Source organism: Rhea pennata, chromosome 13, assembly GCF_028389875.1.
Source record: "Rhea pennata isolate bPtePen1 chromosome 13, bPtePen1.pri, whole genome shotgun sequence".
Classification (NCBI taxonomy): Eukaryota; Metazoa; Chordata; class Aves; order Rheiformes; family Rheidae; genus Rhea; species Rhea pennata.
This window is the reverse complement of record NC_084675.1, coordinates 8,900,135-8,921,586: the sequence shown is the minus strand read 5'-3', so window position 1 is coordinate 8,921,586 and position 21,452 is coordinate 8,900,135. Positions and strand designations below refer to the sequence as shown.

Genomic DNA, 21,452 nt, shown 5'->3' with positions numbered 1-21,452 from the left:
CAAGCCACCAACTCCCATCCATTCCTGTTGGCTTCAGCAAAAGTTAATAGTACTCATAAACCGGTAACTCCTTTTTGTGCCTAGATTCATGAAGCATGTTCCTAACTCACCTTAATCTGAACACAAGAGCCTCAGGAGGAGTATCAGGAGGGAGCACAATGCCAAAGGCAAGAATGCGGCTTTCTCCTTCTCCAAGTCTTCGTTGCTCATAGGAAGCAGATTGCTCTCCGTCTTTGGCTTAGCCATTACTTTACACAATTTACACACATGAGCTGACAGTGGTGATATAGAGTGTACTGACAGACAAACTCTGACACTAAGCTCATGTATTCCCTTTATTGAACTGTACTAGTTATTGCAATCAGATTAAGTCACATTTATAAAGCAGACCATCCAGTTGCACTGAAACCGATTATATTCATTACATAGTTTTAATCACTGTCCGGTGAACTGGCAAATCCAATCAAAGCATTAGTCTTTAATTAAAAAATTATAAAGAAATACTCAGACAATAGCCAAGCAATCACATCACAATGCACAGTTACCTAAAATTGCAATTAAAAAGCAGTTAACAAAAAAAAAAATCACACCTAATCTTTAACTATCAGTATAATACAAGAAGCAACAAAGGGCAACATCATCAAAGCAGATTTATCTAACACTATAAATTCAGTCAGAAGCAGAAGCTCTAAAGTACACTAGCTGAAGCAGGACAATAAAAAATACTGAGCATGGAATACTTTTAATCTCTTCCATTAATATTCATTTCCAGCTGCTTATAATAGCAGCGCCTCATGGCCAAATCATTAGAGTTTTACATCTGGGTTGCAAATGACACTTTGATTGGATGTAATGTTCAAATGGTCCTCCCCACTGTGCCACCGTCAAGTCTTCTGCAGAGAGGTGTCCTGTAGTGCCAGTGGCTCACTGTGCGTGCTGGCTCAATGTGTGGTTCTGGAAACACGAAAAAAGGAGACATGCATGAGGGGCAGAATAATAGAAAGCATGCCCATACCCTCCTACTCAGTACCATTTACGCAGAGCTCGACATAAAAGCTTCTCAATTATTACAAAACAAAATGCAATAAAGAAAAAGTACTCATAAGTAACAGCTGCCAATATGACACATTTGCTTTGTTCTGATAGATCTGTTAATGCTGGCATGAACTTAGGAAAAAATTCTACAAGCCAAGTAGAGCCATAATGTTTTTTTTTCTTTCCTTTCAATACCTATAAAGAAAGTGGTAACACTTCATGGGCAAAATTTGCCTTTAGGGATTCCCTTAACTGTAGCAATTAAAAAAAAAAAAAAAATCTGAATCACTGTGGGAACCCTTGCCATATTTTACTCTTTTATTCTCACTAGTAACTGGTGCAAGCACTGGCAGAAAGAGACACCAGATTGTAACACATACTTCTCAGTCCAAGAAATACTTCAGCAATAACAGCTGAACCACCAGTTCAGGCAACAGGGTAATATACCCAGCAGAAAAAATAACTGGACATGTGACCCAGAAATTAAATCTCTTTAAAGAATAGACTTTGCTCTACACACTTCCTTAAGCAGCTCAGAGTCTTTTTTTTTCTTTCCCCTTTTTTTCCTAGGAGGTTTGTAATAGCCTCATGTCATCACAGTATCTCAGATCAGAAGATGCTGAGCTATCTCGCCATTTTGTGCAGAAGCCAACAAATCGTGAAGCAATCTTGGAACTGTATTTTCAGAGCAGTACCAAGTTACCTACATTTTCTGTGCAGACTGAAACCCCAGTCCTACATATAAGCACAGCTAGAGATTTGCTTCAACATGAGCTTTTGTTGGGCTCGGTCCCCAGCATTCCCAAACGTAAAAATTAATTTGCATCATTTTAAGCCCATGTGATTTAACTTGTCTCCATCTGCCTAATAACAGAGGTCAGGCAAGTCCACCAGGTTGAAAAATAAGTTTTTAAACTCCAAATGAATTTAAAAGCCAATTACTTATTTACAATGATAATGCTGTAAAATAAAGTAGGATATTTTAACTTTTCATAAATCATCTGGTCCCTCTACATCATCCACAGTTACATCTCAATCGGGGAAAAAAAAAGATCCTCCACTTTACCCAGAGACAACATCTGCCTAATGAAAACCGTCTGTGGAAAGAGCTAATGGGCGGCGGGCGACGCGCGGCCCCAGCGAGCAGCCAGCGATGACCCCATTTGCAGCCTGGAGGATTTCTGGACTGTGCACTCCCCAAAACTGACCACCAGGTGTCAGAAGTGCCGTTGAGTTCCTAAATCATGTCAAAAGTTGCCTGTGATACTCTATGTGGTGGGCAGGCGCGAGGAAACTGCACAGTGATGGTCAGGCTTTAACACAACAAAAGGTTAAAGCAAAGGCAGAAGCCTTACAACTGGAGCACACCCAGGAGCATCCCTTGTAAAATCAAAAGACTAATGAAATAGCAAAATAACTGTACCTTACTTAACATAACACTAGCTCTCTGAATGTAACCCCAGTAAGTAAAGCAAAATATTTCAGAATCAAAACCAAAAGCGCTGGAAAGCTTATCACAGGTGAAGGGTCACACTCGGGGAATGTCAAGGGAAGTGACAGCTCAAACCACTTTGCTTTTAGACAATTTACCATGATCAGGCATAAAATCTAATGGCTCTACTTTGGTTTAGGTGGAAATGTTACTGACCTTAAGAAGGAATGACCTTCACAGTGCTGAATGTTATTCTTAAATCAAGTACCAAAGTTACATAAGAGACTGAACGGAGCTGCATAAACATAATGGCAACTCTGACAAGGAGCTTGCCCATTAAATCAGTCTGGAAAAGCATTAAGAATAACATATGCTGAAGAACACACATGCCACTTCGTCCTCAGACACACTCCTGAGCATTTTAACCATGGCAATTTCTAGCGAACTTCATTACCTTTCTATTTTTAGTCACCCTGAATATCAATAGAAGAAACTACGAAAGGTTCACCATCTTCAAATCGAAAGAAGGGCTATTCACTGTAGACAAATCTATACTTATTTAGGCAGTGTCATTTAAAAGATAATGCACAATCAGCACTAGATGCATGACGCATAGTCTACAGTCAGGCAACATGATTTCAAACTTGTGTGGCTTCTGCATTGATTACACCCGGCAGGTCAATAAAGGAATGGTATGTGGCTCTAAATCTGATAATGAAGCTTTCATTGTGAGCCCTCTCTCCTCAAACACAGGTTAATAATATGTTCTGAACACTCCTAATGCAACAAATACACTGTTTTTATGAACAGATTTTACACAAAGAAGCAAACGTTATACTCAAATCCTGCAGCTATTCGGAGCTGAGTCAGGTAGGAGCTGAAAAATTAAACATACTATAGAGCCATCAGTTAGAAAATAAAATATACATTTTTCATGTGTAAATGTTGATTTAATGATAATATCTTGGGAATGTACCATTTATTCCCTTTGCATTCATTACTGGCAATCAATATGCTTACTAGTCCCTGGACCAAGCAGTTAATAAATAGAGCCACATTTTAAAAGGGATTTTAGAAATGTACTTGCAATGTCTATAGACACAGGAGTCTGTGCACTGACTCCTCCACCTGCCTATCAGCAAACAGACCCTGCTCGAGCTATACGGACAAATGCTTAAGTCCTATATGCCACATACTGGTGACCACTGGCTGCGGAGTTCCTGCATGTGCAAAGAGCTCCATAAACACTCCTGATGTATATTCAGAAGACTTACGGAAGCCTGTCCATGTCCTCTGCAACCAGGGTGGATCTCTTACCTACTAAAATGTATTTCAGACCACACTAACATGCCTTCTAACAACAGTCTGGCAGCCTCAGTCTCTCCCTTTCCTACTAACCCTCACATCGTATCTTCTTGCTTCTTCTCCCACCTGGCCTACGAGTATGCAGCTTATTAGAATTGTGCTTTGCAGATGTCAGAAGCATCCAAGAAGTTCAACGCATAAATAGCTTACCTCTGTGCTACTACGAACTGTTCAAGGCTGGCAGAACGTAGCCATGAAGGCCAGAATGGAGTAAGCATTTGGAAACGTGCAACACTACAGGAATGCTCCTACCCAATAGCCTTTTGCTGACTAATTAGGAACCTTCCCATATCTTCCCAGTAGAAGGGCTGGGCTAGCAGGAAAAAACTCTGAAGTGATTTTTCTGCTCTAGAATTTATAATTAAGAAATAAAAATTACAACAGCGATCTCCAAAGGAAAATGCAGCCACCACAAAAACGATGCATCTCCAGGCATGCCTATGTGTATATTTGCATATGCCTACCTGAACACAAGCACATCTCTACGTATATGTTTGGGGGCCAGCAGGAGGCAGGACGTAATTTGGAAAGTGAACATTAAAAATGGTCTTTCACGGCTCCTGTTAGGTCCCCTGGTTTATGCTCAGCTCACAGCTGATACCCCACAGAATACATCATTCTGAGACATTATTGCATCTGGAAAACTCTACAGCGGCACTAAGTCACCTGTCAAGATGAAGTAAGTCACAGCTTATTTATAGGGCAAGGTTGGAAATTTTCTTTTTTTCTTTTCTTAATAATCATGCAAAATGGATAGCAATTCTGTTAGCCATGTCAGTAGGAAAAATGCAACTAACCCAAGCCCCAGGGCTGTCTCAGTGTTTAAGTGGAATTTTCTACTCGCTGCACAATCCCCAAATGAACCATTTGTGGAAGTATCTGTGACCAAGAAACTGGGCGACAGGCTTTGTAGGAAATAAAAAGATTTCAAAGAATGGTTGATTATTGTCTGTGTATATACTGATCGCTCTCCATTTCATCCCTGGGGACACCCCCTGCCTGCCCTCTGGATGTGGATCAAGCCAGTTTTGCAGGACACCTACAATGAATATTTCCGTGTTTTTTCTACATGCACTATTATGAAAACACTGGCATGACAATCCCCATTTTCAGAGCACTATGTCAAGAAGGAAGGCATCAGGCTTGAAAGATGATCACTTACAGCAGTTAAAAGAACTCTTACAAGCTATATAAAGATTGAGAGAGAAAGCACACACAAAAAAGCAGCACATGATGGAGCAGAGCTCCAAGCCAGGCAGTCAAGCTGGGAGGCTCCCACACTGCAACAAAATTCACTGCCAACAAGTCACAGGTGTACTACACAGGAGCAGGTGAAAAAAATAAAATGCAACTGCGAGGGGTGTGATAATGGTTTGAGGCCATAATACATCCAGCCCATAGTGCCATTGTGCATCTGTTGCGGATTGAGGTATTCTGTACCAGCCGTTTCGTAGGTATACTGTCTACGCATGTGAGCACATACACCTAAAAGACCATATGTTACACAGGGGTTAAGAAATGGCACAACAAGGCTGTGACACCTACCATCCTCTAGTGAAATTCATATGCCTTCTACAGTTTTATATATGGATTGGGACTCTGATTAAAGGTTATAAAGCCTCCCTCTCTCTCATTCCAAATCCTATTAAAATGAACAGAAACCATTCCTCAAAACATTTCAATAGGAATTACATAGATAATAGATCCATGTGACAAACAGCCAACATGAAACTTAACTGGTGATTAGCCCATGGGGTGACCCATGAATATGAGCATGTCTACATGTCTGGGAGTGTAAGTACGTGGTGTTTTGCCTGCGCATTGCTTCCCCAGCGTCGGCCCGCTCAGCCCCCGCTGCTGCCCCGGCAGCCCTGCTGCTCCAGGCTACAGAAATGCAGGTGCTCGAGCTACCACCAACAACCCAGGCAGGAAATGCAGACTCCAGCGGTGAAGCGTGAGCGAAACTGTATGATCTTGTGACACTGGAAGGCAATTCCTATTAATCACTGCATTTTTCCCATCACGCAGGGGTCTTCCAGAGACAGGCAGGAGCTTGGGAGCCTCTCTCCTGCCCTTCTCCCCCTTCCCGGTCAAGCTTTCTTCTGCCTTTTCAGCACCCCAAAACACTGTTGGCACTTGCGGTTTGCAAGCGCAGGGGTCAGTGTCCTGACTGAGGCCTCCTTTGGGGTTTGCTTCTTCCTCCCTATTTACTCTCCCTTGTCTCCTATGGATTGAGCTGGGAGAAAGAAGAGAAACAATCCCTCCTTTTAATGTCAATGCATTCAGCTTGCAAGACACAAGCTAATCCTCAGATTCAGCTGTTGACTTGAGGCAAAGGTTCAAGTCTCTCAGTTGAACATTTAAAAAACAGACCAAACACAAATTCCAAACTGCTATGAACAGAAGTTAGAATGTCTAAATATTTACAAAATACCATCTGAAACATTATTTTTTAAAACTACTTTTTGCATCATTTGAATTTAAAATGTCCAAAAATCTCTCAGTCATTATCCTTCGTTATACGTTCATAAGCACACACATGTATGTGCACAGTTACTGTTTTCATCTAACAGCAATCCTTAAAGATCAAAATCTTTACGCCTTGACTTTATAAAGAGATTACTTTAGTCAGAGGACACAAGAAGACCCTTGCTTTAGCCATTGAAGATTATGTTCTCTACAGAAAGCTGTGAGCCTTAAATTGGTGCTGCTTTAATCCTAAACTGGAGAGGCATTCAAGAGATGCCACGACCCAGAAGAGCAAAAGGAAAAAGAAAAAAAAAACACTAAATAAAAAAGAAGAGCACACTCCAGGAAAGAAAAGAGTGAGACAGGAAGACAGAGATAGAGGAAAGGAGCACAACTCTACATCAGAGGATAAACTGTTTATTTTTAATTTTTTGGTTGTTACATTCCATTTACCATCACACACACTAAAGAAAAATCACCTTTGCACCCCCTTGCAGTTTGTATGTGCTTATTTTTAGAACTGTTTGACAATTATCCAAGGGTCTAAGACTAACAGATGGCCTGTCTTAAAGCCTCATATGTTCACTAGTTTGCACTTCTGACAAACAGTAAATGTACTCAAGAGTGTGCCATAAACAGGGCTGAATGAATACTCAGAACACAATTTAGTTAATACACTTCATTAAAACTGATAGTGGTAACCAATGTTTCCCATAAAACCAGGTGTTAATTTTCCTTCCAGTTGTTTCAGGTAACTCCTACCCAGTGACACTTATCTGTTTAGATCTTAGATTTTCAAGAAATACAGTATTATTGCTTTCCTTTCCCCTGATATTTCACCCACTACATAAAATGCTTGTAACAAGTGAACTCCAAGTTATCACGGTGCTCAAAAAAAAAAAAAAAAAAAGAATTGTCAGGCAAGACAGGTTCACATGTGCCTTTTTTACTTGAAGAATCCCTTGAAATCGAGGTAGAAGCAAACGAAAGGTGGCACATCCTTTGTGAAGGGGAAAGTCTGCCTGCGTTACTGCTTCCTTCACATCTCTGAAAATCTGATAACTTGCCATGCGTCAGTCAGTCTCAGTGTTAGCACACTTTAGATGGCACTTGAACAAACGCAGTTAGGAAGCTGTCCTTTACTGAACCGAAAAAAAAAATCACTTCAAGTGTCTAAGAAAATACATCTGGAGGACTGGTGTCAGCAGAAAAGCAGAGCTGGCTATTTCAGCTGGAAATACCTGCATCTTAGGTGCTCTGGCACTGACGCACGCTTAGGTGCCTGGGGCCAAACCCGCCTTCCCCTTGCACGGGGCGGCAGAAACGCTGACCTGCCCCCGGGCACGGCCGGCCCGCAGCTGCCTGCCCCTCCGCACGCGGCGCGCACCCGGAGCCCACCGTCGGCCTCGGCTCCCGCTTCCCGGGGTGCGGGCGCGCCGGTCCACGGGAGCATTCAGGAGCCGCGAAGAGATGCCATGATGTCAGGACGCGCGAAAGAGAGAAAAGCTGTGCGCGATATACGACAGGCTGAATACCGTCTGCTTTTTTTCTTAAAAAAAAAAAAAAAAAAAAAAAAAAAAATCTTTTGCTGCTGCTTGCACTGGTCTATACAGAAACGTCGCTGCCGGGCACCGCTCTGTAATACCGAGGCAGAGGCGCGCACAGAGCCCCGCGCAGAGGCACAGGCGGATGCCCGCAGCCCCGGCTCGCCGCGCTCGCCTGCTGTCTGGGGGGGTCTGCACAAGTCTTTGGCTCGGTTTCACCTCTAGACTTAGACAATTGTTCTAATTTTAGCAATCCTCACACTTTGATAGGCATTTCTATGCTATTCTGGGTTTGAAAAATTATGTTTTTAAACAAATACAGTTATTTTTCTCAATGCCAGCATTTCCTTGCAATAGCTAAGGATTTTTTAAATGATTTATGAATTTAATTTCTCTTCAAATTCAAGTTGTTTAGTCCTAATCAGACTTTGACAACTCACCTAACGTGTTTTTCCCTTTCCACTTGAGACTAATAATTCTCTATCATCATTCTTCTCTAAAATCTCTGAATAAAACAAGGTGAATCTATTACCAATGAACTCCAAACGCTAGTTTAAGCATGGCATAGCCTCTCACATTCTATTAAATATTTCACTGAACAGGCTCTACACTTCTTCCAAAAACACTGGGTAAAATACTGAAGTACAAAAGCAAGCTAAAGCCTTTGGGAAAATTTCCTTACCATGGTGGTCTGGAAATAAAAAACACTGGAGAATACATTATTAAGAGATAACCAGCATTTTCTGTTAGAGAAACTAGCCGTAAACACGCTATGATTCACTCAGGCACCCAATGAAACAAGGGAGCTAATAATACCTGTCTTGAGGGACTGCACGCTCCTGAGAATTTTACTCAGAAATGCAAATTTATCGGCATCCTTCTGACTTGTAGTCCACAGTATGCCATGCATGAGATCAAAATATACCTAGGGAAGAACCTTACACTCCTTAAATGTAAAAGGAGGAGTATAAATTTAATTACTACCGTCAGAAGCGCATGAAAACAGAGTATTTTTAGAATTCCTATCCTACACTCCTCCTCCCCTCCGCTGCCCCCAGCGTCTCCGTCTGACCGAATCCCAGCGATTTCGCGGAGCCGAAGCGCAGGAAGGGGCATGCCCAGCCCCAGTGCCACGCACGCGACGTGGCCGGCCGGCCACCGCGTGGAGGGACCGGGACTCCCGGGCAGCGGTGCCGCCGGGTTCCCGGGAGCAGCCCCGCGCCCCAGCCGCGGCTCCCGCCCCGCGCCGCGGCTCCCGCGCTCCGCGCCTGCTTCCTCGGGGCTGGCGGGCGGGCAGCGAGCCTGCACAGCTACCCTCAGGAACGCCAGCGCCGCAACTCAAACCCGTTCCGAGATACAAGCCACACACTAATCTGAGAAAATATCTACCGCACACATACATACTTCCTTGTGCTACGCCAAGGATTTCAGCACCGCTCCCAGTGCTCATCTATTTTTATCCATTTACGGGCCCTACTCAGGGAAGCAAAGTGCTTCAACATCATTTGCAAGGGGAAAACCTTTTCCAGGAGTCCGTATCAGCTATTCCTCTCAAAAATGTGTCACTCTGCATCACAGCCTTGTTGATTTATTTGCAGCCTTTTTGAGGGGCATCTCGTTAAGCCCTCCTTGACTGGAGGGAAAGCGCACTGCAGAGGGCCAGCAGCATCGCTAGGGCCCCCTTTGCGCCTCTTCTCCACTACGCAGTTTCCCAATTTGGTCTCCATCGTCGGACCAGGATGGCAATCTGACGCCCCAACACTCTTTTCGCTCAAAAATACTTAGAGCAAAAGGGAACTGCTTTACATAGTACCTTCACAAATCAAAACACATAGGCAAAAACCTTCATTGAAGGACCATTTCCATAGGAATATAAACCAACGAAAGACCAGAAATTCAAAGTTGAACCTAAAACTGTCTCCTTAACCTGCACTGCTGCTCTTAGGAATGGCAAAGCTCATAGAATACCATTTGATTTTTTTTCAGCTTTTTTGTAGCAACAATTTAATATTGCTGGTGCTAAAGACCAAGTATGGAACAGACTTAGCCTTAATTGTGAATCTTAATGCAGGCATTAGCTGGGGCACATCCCCCAGCCTCCACCTGGGCAATACCCTCCAGCAACAAGGATGAGAGTTTCACCCAAATAAAGTTCATTGGACCAAATAAGCCAAGTGCAAACGGGCTGACTTCAAATGAGCTGAGCCTACTGCATCCGGACTACACATTAGCACAATTCTTTTATCAGTAATGTTTTTATAAAGCAGTTACTAAAGTAAAACTCTCTCTAATGGAATACTGATATGACAAATTGTATTGCCCTGTGTTATGAATACATTTCTCTTATTCCTGCCAAGTGATACGCACTTACTGCGCTGACAAAATGACTGGTCAGTGACCTGTTGCCTTGGACATAATGGCTGTTATTGCTGGTTTCTAATTTCAAAAGGGATATAAAAATCCTCTAATACAAGTCTCTTGGCTATAATAGCAAGGCTACTGTTTATAAAAGTACGTTACTTGCCTCCCCATTAGTGTACAGGCCACGAGCAGAGCAGAAATCTGCAGACCTAACTGTGATCAGCACACTGCCCGCTTGGCTGGAGGAATTAACCTCTACAGCGCTATTAGTGCGAAAGAACCACCGTGGTTTGTTCCCGTAAGTGGGGCCAGAATATCACCAGGATGAAACCATCTCCTCCAAAATGTTACAGGACAGATAGGGAGGCCGTACCGCCGCGCTGGGATGTGTGTCAAGCAACTGTCACTGTTAGAAAACGGGACTTTTCAGCCAGCTCTATTCTGCTACAATGGTGTCACTGGTCTTAGGAAAATGTGACATTTAGTCTGAAAACTGCATTTTCAACTATCATGAGTTCATGAAAAAGACGACAAGCACGTCTGAGCAGCAAGGAGTACAAACATTTCGAAAGTAAACGCATTCGGAAACTCCTCCCCAGGCCTTCCGCGCGCCAGCGGCAGACACGCTACAGGCAGTCCAACCTCCCCGCCCAGGGCAATTTATTCAGGTTTATCTGTGCAACAGACACCAACGAGGGCACCCTCCTTCGGGGCCGGCTCCGCTCCGGCAGCGCTCCGGCCCTTCCGCGCGGTGCCAAGCTGGAGCAGGGCGGCCGGCGGAGGGGACTGAGGCGCTGCTACCGCCTTCCCGGGAGCCGGTGCAGAGGACGCCGGAGACGCTCTGCAGAAAATCAATCTGCTCAGGCGCGGCTCCGTTTACGAGCTCGTGCTGGACGGAGCTGCCGAAGCTGGGCTGGCTGACACGGAGGCTCTCGGGAGCGTCTCCCGGAGGCGCAGGGGCGCGAGCCCGCACGGACCCGGCCTCCCCCAGCACGCGCCCGGCCCGCCGGGAGCGCCAGCAGCTCCGCAAGAAGCTAGCAAAGGGCTGCAGCTGAGCTGGGATGAAAGAGCCTGGCTGAACCCACGCTGACCTTATGCAAAGACATGAGCTGTTTCTACCCCAAACTCCTCAGCATGTGCTATGTTATCTGTATTATCTAAATTTTTCCAGTAGAGCCCCACTACCCTCATTATGGATAGGCAGTTTAGTATATCGCAAGGTATTCTGTCAACTCGAAACCCTGAAGAGAACCGAGCATTAGCAATCAGACCGTTAGCGTTTATCGCGTAAGTCCAGGTCACTGCACACATGCACTCAGCCTGCCCACCAAACATTCCTGTGCCATTTTTTGTTTAACATAAGCAAAAACCGCAGAACAGGCACAATCTTGAAACAAACGGTTTTCTACATTATTCTAGCTTCTTCCTTTCCCCTCAGGTCAAAGCGTGACATAAAACTTATTCGCAGAACATGACGGAAAATCAGAGTACTAATTGCACAAACGTAACTATGTTTGAATGTACCTCTTAGAAAGCAACTTCAACATGAACGAGCGGCTAGGAGAGTCCAGGCTGCTCTAGCTCTATATCCGTATCACAGCTGCCTGTAGCTAGGCTGGGCCAAAAATGCTGCCACAGCCTCCGCTCCAAAAGCACCGAGACGCAGGCAACGGCAGGTCCTAAGTACGCGTCCAGGAGTAGCAAGGCAAGTTACCAATTTACCCTCTAACTCCTCCTCCTCCTCCTTTTGTTCTTACTAGGTCCCACTTTTTCCTGACTGCTGCTCACACTTGCTCCGGATATTTGACCTCGCAGAGCAACGGGAACAGGGAAGTCAGCAAAGAATTAGCAGGGATCACTCCCTGCTCTTTAAAATTGCGCAGGAAAGACATGCCCTGAGCAGGACATACCACCCTCATCTCAGTCCAGCATGTAGAGGTGAAACCCTGCTCCCACCGCCTTTTGCTGACCAAGCAGAGAAATCCTAGAATTAAGCCCTAAATCTCTAACTCAGCAGATCAGAGGTACGTCCAAGGCACTTTCAAATTTCTTCAAGAAATTATTTTTCAAATTCCTTCTGATGGTAAAACTGATGGAGGCTTCACCAGCACCATGGTAGTAGGAAATAGCAGCACAGTATCAATCCAGGATTTCCTGTGTGAAAAACTTCAGCTTCAGATCTAAAATACATCGCACACAATGTTTGCAAGACTGAGAAAACACATGACGCTTGCGATACATTTGTTATCTTCCTGGGGAAATGATATAGAGGACAAAAGGGACTGTGTTTACTCCCTCCCCAGCTGCTTTTACAATCTAATAATTTATTTCTCCTGGTTATAAATTTCAGTTTTAAACGAAATCCCTGAAACCTAAAGATGCCACATAGTAGAGGCTAGAGCAGTATTTCTTTCTATTTTGGAGATTGAGTGTTTAATTCATTGCTCTTTTAACCAGTAGCCTTAAATTTCTGGGGGAAAAAAAGACAAGCAATTAAGACGGTGGCAGGCCCTAGATGCAAACATAGGCAACTGGCGATTACTACCTTCATATACAGAGTTAAAAATATCTGGTTATTGAAAATGATTTTCTCAGTCCGTTGGGGTTTATCTAGGTTTAGGCTGAGATGTTTATTTTTTCTGCAGCAGCTGTACTGGGGGATTCTTTTACAACATTTTCCTTGCACACTAGCTATATATCATTCACATTTCTGAAAACTGAGGACCTTCTATGATGTAAGAAATCCCTGCAATTAGAAACACAAACATACCCTCTCCTAGAAATGTAGAATAAAATAAGTCCCCAAACCCTTCCCATCAGCAGGTAAGATAGCAGTGCTCTAAAGGCAAATGTAAAAACCCAGAGTATAAATTCCTGTTAACTGTTACAAATATATCCGTCTGCTCACAAACTAGTGACCCAAACTGATGAATCCACTGAAATGTAATTTTCAAGTCCACTAGCGTCTGTCCTCTTCTTGTAATAAAGTAAATGCTTTTCAATAACTGCCCTGCTTTTGAATGCCAATTTCCATTTAAGTAGGTTTTGGTTTTGCTTCTCTTTAGGAAAAAAAAATAGCAAATGCCTTTTCTTTCCAAAGGTCAAACCAAGCTTTTAAAGAACAAGCAACATTTCAGCAAGCCAGAGAGGACAAAACTCCAATCAGATAAATGGTCTGTGTAATGAGTGAGACTCACGGCTGCCTCAGGTTTCTTGAATGGGCTGTAGGATAGGATTTGGCACAAACGGGCTGATAGGTTGAAGCTTACATCTCTTTTACTGCAGACAAGAAATTCACTAAAATATATAAATAATGAACGTGGCTGGGGATCTCTGCTGGTACTACTGCTGGTTCTGCAAGATGCAGAAACAGAAACATAGACTGTTCCATGTTTTTGTTATTAGTGAATCCTTGTTCTCCAACAATAAACATAGAATATTTTATCTGAAATGGCTTCTGCAGCACATACAATATAAGTTTCAGCTCTCTAAAAGTGCCAGCAAGATAAGTTACAAAGACGTACCTAATTTGCTGTGATGAATTGTGTGCATGCTTCAGTGATCAAAACTGCAGCTGAGACCTATTATATTTAATGATCTAGACATTTCTTGTGAAAACACTCAGGCATATACCGTTATGTCTGGACAAGCATCCCCGTTTTGCTCTAGCAGCAAGCAAATGAAGAGACTGAACTTTTAAAAGCATGTTGTATACCACCTTCAATGAACTGCTTAAAACAGAGGCTAATTTAGCCTCTTCTGCTACTTTCTTTAAATAATGCTTGTGGTTGCAAATGCAGCAGTCCCTGTTCCTTTGAAAATTGAAGTCAGTTCCTTTGGACTATAGCGACACTTACAGGAGGAAACAGAGCTAATCCATGATCAAATCACAAACCACTTTCCACAGCAGCAGAAAATCACTGTAGCCATATCAGAAATCCATTCCTCTTCCCATCAGTAACTATAAGAAAAATCTGTGATACAATGTTTTGGAGAAAAAACGAAACCAAAACTCAAACCCTTCTTCTTATTTGATTAGCTGCCCCATTGGGAAGGAGTTCCCCCCAAAAGTTCCTGTGGAGGTAGCTGTGCCCATGGCCTGGTTACCACCACACCTGCTCTTCTGACCTGCTGCTAGTGTCACCTTTACTATGAGGCTACATGCAGAGAAACAGGAAAACTCCTCTTTTCCACCTTCCTACAGGGATAGAGATTTCACCTTACCAAGACACAAAAGCCTGAATGAATGAAAGGTCTGAGGTTACCAGACCAGAGTTACCAGGTCATGATGAGTCTGGTTCCTCCAAAACTCTCTTGCACGGATTTGGGCACACTGCCTTTCCAAATTCATAAAGCAGGGATAATACAACCACAGGAAAAGCACAGGTAAGCTTAATTCACTCATGCTTGTAAAAAACAGAGCTCTGCAGAGAGAGGCCACTACAGAATATTCTTGCTACCACACATTAAAGAACTTGTTTTTCTCCCTCCCTGGTCAGTTTGATCCTTTTTCTATTGTTCTTTCTTCAACAAAATGGAACAAACCACAAGCTTGGGTGTTTCACTCCAGTAGTAAGGATTTCAAAGTGCTATTTCATTCACCTGAGGAGCTGCTAAATACTATCACAGTGGTAATTTGTGATAGTGTGGTAAAGAATGAAGAAAAGGTATTTGTTAATTGTTGACATAACAAAATTAATTTTCCATCCCTAAACTTTTTCTCATCTCTCCTGTGAGCTCTGATGCAATGTTACTGACTGGCACTGCTGAAATGCCAACTTGCATTTCTCATCCTTAATTTCTCTCTAAATGTCATTAGTAATTGTTATTGCCAGACCAGAGAGTGCAATCTGCTCTTTCAGAAAGAAAATCTATTTCCCATTTCTTCTCCTGTGCTTCCTCCTTTTGGTTAAGGATGGATGTATAACAGTAACACAGTTCATGTGCTTTGTTTCCAAAAGGATAGGCATGCATTAATATATCTGGAAGTGAAACATTCCTGCTTCATTTATTTACGTACAACATGCCCAGATCTTTATGAATACTAAATTGTATATTCAGAGGCATTTTTTTAAACACATCTTTCAAGAACACTAACAAGTCTTAATTGAACAAAACTAATAAGCTGGGGAAGGAATCATCCTTTAATGCATGCATGTAAACTCTCCTCTGGATTGTCCCATAAATCACTCTTCTGGTGGGAAATCATGTTTTTGAATATAATAGCAGAAGTTTTCTACGTTACAGGTTTTTCTCTCTTTCTGCCACATGAAAAAAAAATCCCTTCAGCAAGGATGTGTAAACTACAGTCTAGCTTTGGTCTGGCGGAGCGTGTTACCATTTACCCCTGAAAATAAGAATGGTTTCCACCACTAAACGGGGAGCTGAAGTCAGACATCTGTGTGCAAAGGAAAACCTGCAAATGTAAAAGGTTGGGTCCATGCACATTATTATGGAACGTGCCAGTGATTTAGTAGTCCACGTCCAGCTCCTACAAAATTTGGCCTCTGATAGTTAGGGGAGAGCAGTACCTTGGCACTTTGAGTCAATTTTATAAAGGGCTCTTGTGTATCATGATACATCTTTAACTGGCCTCTATATTCAGCACATCACACATATGGGTGCATGTCTACTTCATGTTTTACAACATATATAAAGTAAATAGTTCAATGCTAGATGGCATTTCCCTATCCATTAACTAAAGGCATCTTAGCTCAGAATAAACAGACATTTGAACATTTCCAACCAGGAATTGTGCTTTCAATAAACACAATTGATGCATATACATTGTCTCTTGGCGGCTTACACTCCTGCCCATCTGTTGGGATGGCATGGTGCCTATGCAAAAGTTGGTTGGACCCTCGCCCTAGGGCATAGATGACAGGCAACGACGGGTTTAGTTGGGCAGCCTGAATAACGGATCCAAGTGCCATCTCTGCTGTAGGAAGTCCCTTCTGTGTGCCAGCACTGCCACATTGCAACTACATGCCTCCTTACACTTGACCACACATGTTGACACTTGGGTGCGCTTAAGTGCATTAATGACTCAAACAACGCCTTTCACCTGGCTCCTTCTTTTTTTCTCCCCACCTCCCTTTTTTTTTTTTCTTCTCAAATCTCCATTCTGCACACATTAATGTGAAGTTAGGTACATATCAGCCAGCACCAGGCACAGAACAGTATTCATGGTGTGAGAAATCAAGGAAGTTTTTTTGTTTTGGGACAGACTGTTCCAGCCATAAACATTTCCAAGTTTCATCTCAGGTGAGCCTTTGCAGTCCTGGGAGAGCTGCCTCTGTCTCACTGAAAAGACCCCAAGGATGGTAAAGATGTATGTGGATCAGAATCTTCTTTTCGGACAAAAGATGCTGCATCTTGTCACTGTGTCAAACACAGGGCAATCCAAGATTTTTGTTTTCAGCTAGAAGGGGCCCTGCAGAGCACGGGCAGGCGGTGCAGCCCAGCTCACACGGCTGTCATAAGGTATCCCCCAACCTCAGCCCCGGCAAACACCCTCCTCACACTGTGCTAGGGAAGAAGGTGCTGGCAAATCACACAGGGGACCAAAGCAGCAACCCCTCCTTGCTTTTAAGCATAGTATTAACCTCGCTAGACCCCAGGAAACCTCCCACATGACCCACACACAACATCACGTGCAGCTGCTACCGAGCTGCGGCTACATTGCTCAGCAGTCTGTGCTCTGGTCATTGCGACAGCCCATTCCTAACCAAGATTTGCAAACACTCATATGTTTCTCCAAAGAATTTATAAATATGTGAGGAAAACCTGAAAGCTAATAGGCAAAATTCTTTTCTCCTGTGACAACAGATCTGGTTTTGCAGTCCATAAAGGACTTTCAGGCAGACAGACTCAATATGATGGGTATGTGCCTACAGCACTTTCAATTTTTAATTATTGTTAGTTATAATTATCTGGCTGTGTCTGAATGAAACCCAGCAATATGGCTGGAATAGATTTTGGATTTCTTGTAATTTATTAGCTTTATAACTACTAATAATTAAAATTTAACAATGCTCCAAGCACCACAGCAACATTTTTTAAGAAATGTTAGCCAAATCTGCTTGGATAACAGACTATGTCATTTTCAGGTTTTTAAAGGAGGACTGACATTTCAAAAAATGCAGAGATAGATGACACACTCTGAAGCCTTTCAACAGCCAAAATGGAAAGGTATAGATTGTGTTTAAAACAAAAAAAAAAAAAAAAAAAAAAAAAAAAAAAAATTAGTTAAGTAGCAGAAACAATTAATCCTGTACATAATTTTGTTGATACTTCATATGAAATTTAGAGCTTGTGGTTTGTTTCCAGCAAGACGCTCCTGGTGTTTAATATTCACGCCACACATAAATTCTAAAATACAGCAGAAATTACATAACTGAAAATACTGCTCTGAGACACAGTCACATTTCAGGTCCTATTTGCCCTGCCACTCACCCACTGCCCCGTGCAAAATATTTTCTGCAATATTCTCAAAATACCATAGATTTATATTTCTATTGCAGACCCTATGGACACTTCAGGACAGAAGCACCAAGACATTTTGAAGTGTTGCATGCATACAGGGTTGTTTGGAAAAAAAAAATTGCTCCTATTTAATTAAGCCTTTCTGTGCCCCGGGAAATAGGTAAGGCCAATTTTTCAAGTAGTAGCCAGAGATACTGATTACCAAAAGATTTTGAATAGCTGGGGACAACCCCCAAATCTCCTAACTTCCACCTCTCAGCGCACTCGGGTGTGGGCTGAGCCTGTACAGGTGGCCCCGCAGACTTGCCCGGGTGCAGCTGGGTCCCATGCAAGCCCGGGGCTCACATCCTCCCCAGCCATTTCAGGGGACGTGGCTGCACCCCACGGGCTGCCTGGCCTGCCTGCACGAGAGCTGGAGTTGTTGGTCCCCCGTGCCCTGACCACCAGCGGGGCTCCAGGAGACTCTGCCGTGGCTGAAGCCCCCACAGGCCGAATCAGACCCAGGAGGGCTCGCTGTGGCGATCCCCTCTCCAAGGCTGGATACAGCCTGCTACAGAAGACGTGTCCAACATCGAGCTGACATTAAAAGCTGACTTCTTAAGAAAAGACAACCTGCTTAGGGCTCGATCTGCTGTAATCAGCACAAAGAATCCCAAGGACTTTGATGTGGACCAAATCAAGCCCCTGGAGGACACTCACGGTAAATCATTATTAATATAATAAGTACAATTTCTGTGCTGCAGTTCATGCCTGTTTATGGATATAAGAAAACTGCCAGTTTTTCACATAAAATAAAATGAGGAGAGAAACAAACCACAGTGTTGGCCAATGAGCCATAGTAGCCACTCTCCTTTTGATATGTGTACTTTTTAAGAAACTTAAAATGACAGCAAATTCTTCCAGTGAAGCTCCCTGAATTTAGTGGTTTGACATATCTCCAAATCTGAACAGAAAAGAAAGCCTTTTATTCATAGCAGGCAATAAAACACCTGAACACCTGTGCTAGGAAAGACCTGGCAGGTACCCTGCTCCCTTGGTACCCGGATTATTTGTGCATTGTTTATTATATCCCTTGCCTTAGTTTTCATCAATTGTAATCATTTTGGAGGAAACAGTATGATTAACAGTACACAAGCAAACAGCAGGGATTAATCCTTTAAATACAAATACTTCCTTGGTTATGTGATGGCTCTTCGGAAAAACAGTGTGGCAAAAGAGCACATATGAAAATCCTCAAGTTTCCTCTAAAAATCACTGTTTAGTCACAATTTGCTTAACATAATTCTTGATACAAGCAGTTAAGGTTGTGTATTTCACAATTGTGAACAACAGCACAAACATAATTCTCAGCACCCACTGGGTATCAAAATTTCTGACCTATCTTCTGAGTTGGCAGGGCTTCCCTATTATATTTTAAGTAGCAAAGACCAATATTTTGGTTGTCAAAGAGCAAGGTAATTTCCCATGCCTGGATGTCCTGCGTGCCATTCTAGCTTCTGCAGTCAGTTAAAAGCTAATGGTTTGTAATACAGGTCCTAGAGATCATGCTCTGTGTCCTTCTGCAGTCTGTGTGAGACTTGAGTGAATTGCAGTTTAACTCCTAAAAAAAAAGTCTACACTTGTCTCAGAAAAAACATTTCAGTAGAAAGAATGAAATGCCATAGACTTGAAGTTCTATAAATTATGCATAAATTTGATTTTTGGGGGAGATTTTCATCATATTCACAGATGTCAGTCTTTACAAACTACCATACAGTGAACTGAGGATGTGAAAACTAGGAACCACTAGCCTTTTCTCAGATTTCTTCTGCTCTAAGGATGCACTGATTTTACTTCCACCCTGTCTGAGATACCATACACACTGTTCTCATTATGTTTCATACTTAAGCTCACCATGTTTTCTTTCCTTATTTTTAATGAGATAACATAGGCAATTAAATAACATCCTGTTTCTTTTGTGGCAATAATATCAACATAACCTCACTGACTCACCCCTGTGTGATTTGCCACTGATACACACTGGAGTTTCTGCAACATGAACAGAGTGAGCTTTGTTCCTCAAGGCTTTCTTAGGCCCTGGTTAGGATTTGGCTCCACCAAATCATGTCAACATCAAAACATAAACATACATTAAAATACAACTACTATTTCAGCAATGAAAGGAGGATGTTTCAAGGGTGTTATGCTGCTGAAGCAGTATTTGCACCAAGCACCAAAACGCACATTTACAGTGTCAATCTTTATTTGTCACATGGCATACATATGCCCTTCTTGGCATCTTTGGTATTTAATGCAATGGTTTAAAGAAATATTCACAAATTAGCAGGGCTAATTCATGCCACTCCATGACATCTCTAAGAGCTACCTTTTCCCTCCTCTGCATATCATTTTGTCCACCCTCCTTGTTTGTCTTACCTTTTTGTAATCTCACCATGCTGAATTTCTTCTTGAAATATTTAAATGCTCAGTTTTTTAAAAAGTATTTTCAATAGTTTCACTTAAAAATACAAAGAAGTAAAACAAAGCGTAGGTTCAGATTTTTGCTTAAAAAGAATAATTGTTATTTTACACCAGTGGGAAAGCAAGATCAGAACTGAAAAGTCAAATTCATCAAGCAGAACCATTTGATGGATGGTGATTTTCCCACATGAGAACAATGGCACTGTTACAAGATTGAAAGGTTTATGCAGATTAAACTGTTAAGAGCAACTGAACAACTGATTCACTAAAATAATACTAAATCTTCATTACTCAACAAAAATACAACAAAAAGCTGAGGAATTCAGAACAGGCAACTTACAAATAAGCAACTGATGAGATCATGCCAAACCAGACTGGTTCAAAAGGCTTGAGCATTTTTAACTGATTTATACAGATATTTTGGTTCAGGTATTTGAATTAATAAAATCCCTGACATCAAACAAATACACATTTCTGAGTCACCACCAAAATAAAGACTAAAACTGTGCAGCTAAGTATTACCTTTTCATTCAGCCAAAACCATTCAAAACTACTTGTGTAATTATCATGAGCACAGAAATTTTAAATGCACAAAAATCCTATGTAAAAATTGGAAAGTGATAATTATAATTTATCTGATTAAAGCTCCTATTTGTGGAGATTTTGCTATGTACAACACTTCAGAACTGAAACACTATGTAATTAAAACGGTTAATTGCAAAAAGCAAGCCATTGTTAAGACCATAATTTAACAAGCTTCTCTTTATTTGACCATCCGATTTTAAAGGTTAATGCAGTGACCTAGGAAGGCAGCACACCCATTTTAATTGTGCTGGCATTTTGACCAAACACCACTTTAAAGGAAAAATGGGAGGAAAAATCTGAGCTGGCTTTGCAAGCCACTGTTGCCTTCATACAATGTTCACAGTGAGAACACACAAAAACAAAATCTGCTGACTTTATTAAAATATTAACAAGGTATAGTTAAAACTTTTGTACACTTATGCAAATCAGGTTGCTAGAACAAGGGAAGGAAGAGATTCCCCTGGGAGAAAAAAAAATAAAATCAACAAAGTGAAAAGATCAACCATCCTTCCACAGCATGACAGCACGACACAAGAGGCAGCAGCTTGGGAATTCAGCAAGATAAATAAAAACCCTCCAAAGTTTAAGTAAATCATGGATTATAAAGCTAATAGGTTTAAATGAGGCATACAGTAGCATTCTATAAAAAGACCGTGTTTGCCAGGGGACGGCAGGAGTGCTGCGGCAGAGGCGCTGCACAGGTAACGCTCGCCTGG

General features: G+C 42.3%; 1 protein-coding gene across 5 annotated transcripts in view; it reads right to left on the bottom strand.

Moving 5' to 3' along the window:
* Positions 1-322: 322 nt before the first annotated feature.
* The window catches only part of ZNF423 (zinc finger protein 423), a 262,272-nt gene continuing 241,142 nt past the window's right edge, over positions 323-21,452 (bottom strand). For all 5 annotated transcript variants that reach the window (XM_062586171.1, XM_062586167.1, XM_062586168.1 and 2 more), the window contains one exon: positions 323-954. In XM_062586171.1, the coding sequence (XP_062442155.1) occupies positions 925-954 (30 nt within the window). In that variant the 3' untranslated portion in view covers positions 323-924. The remainder of the gene's footprint in view (positions 955-21,452) is intronic.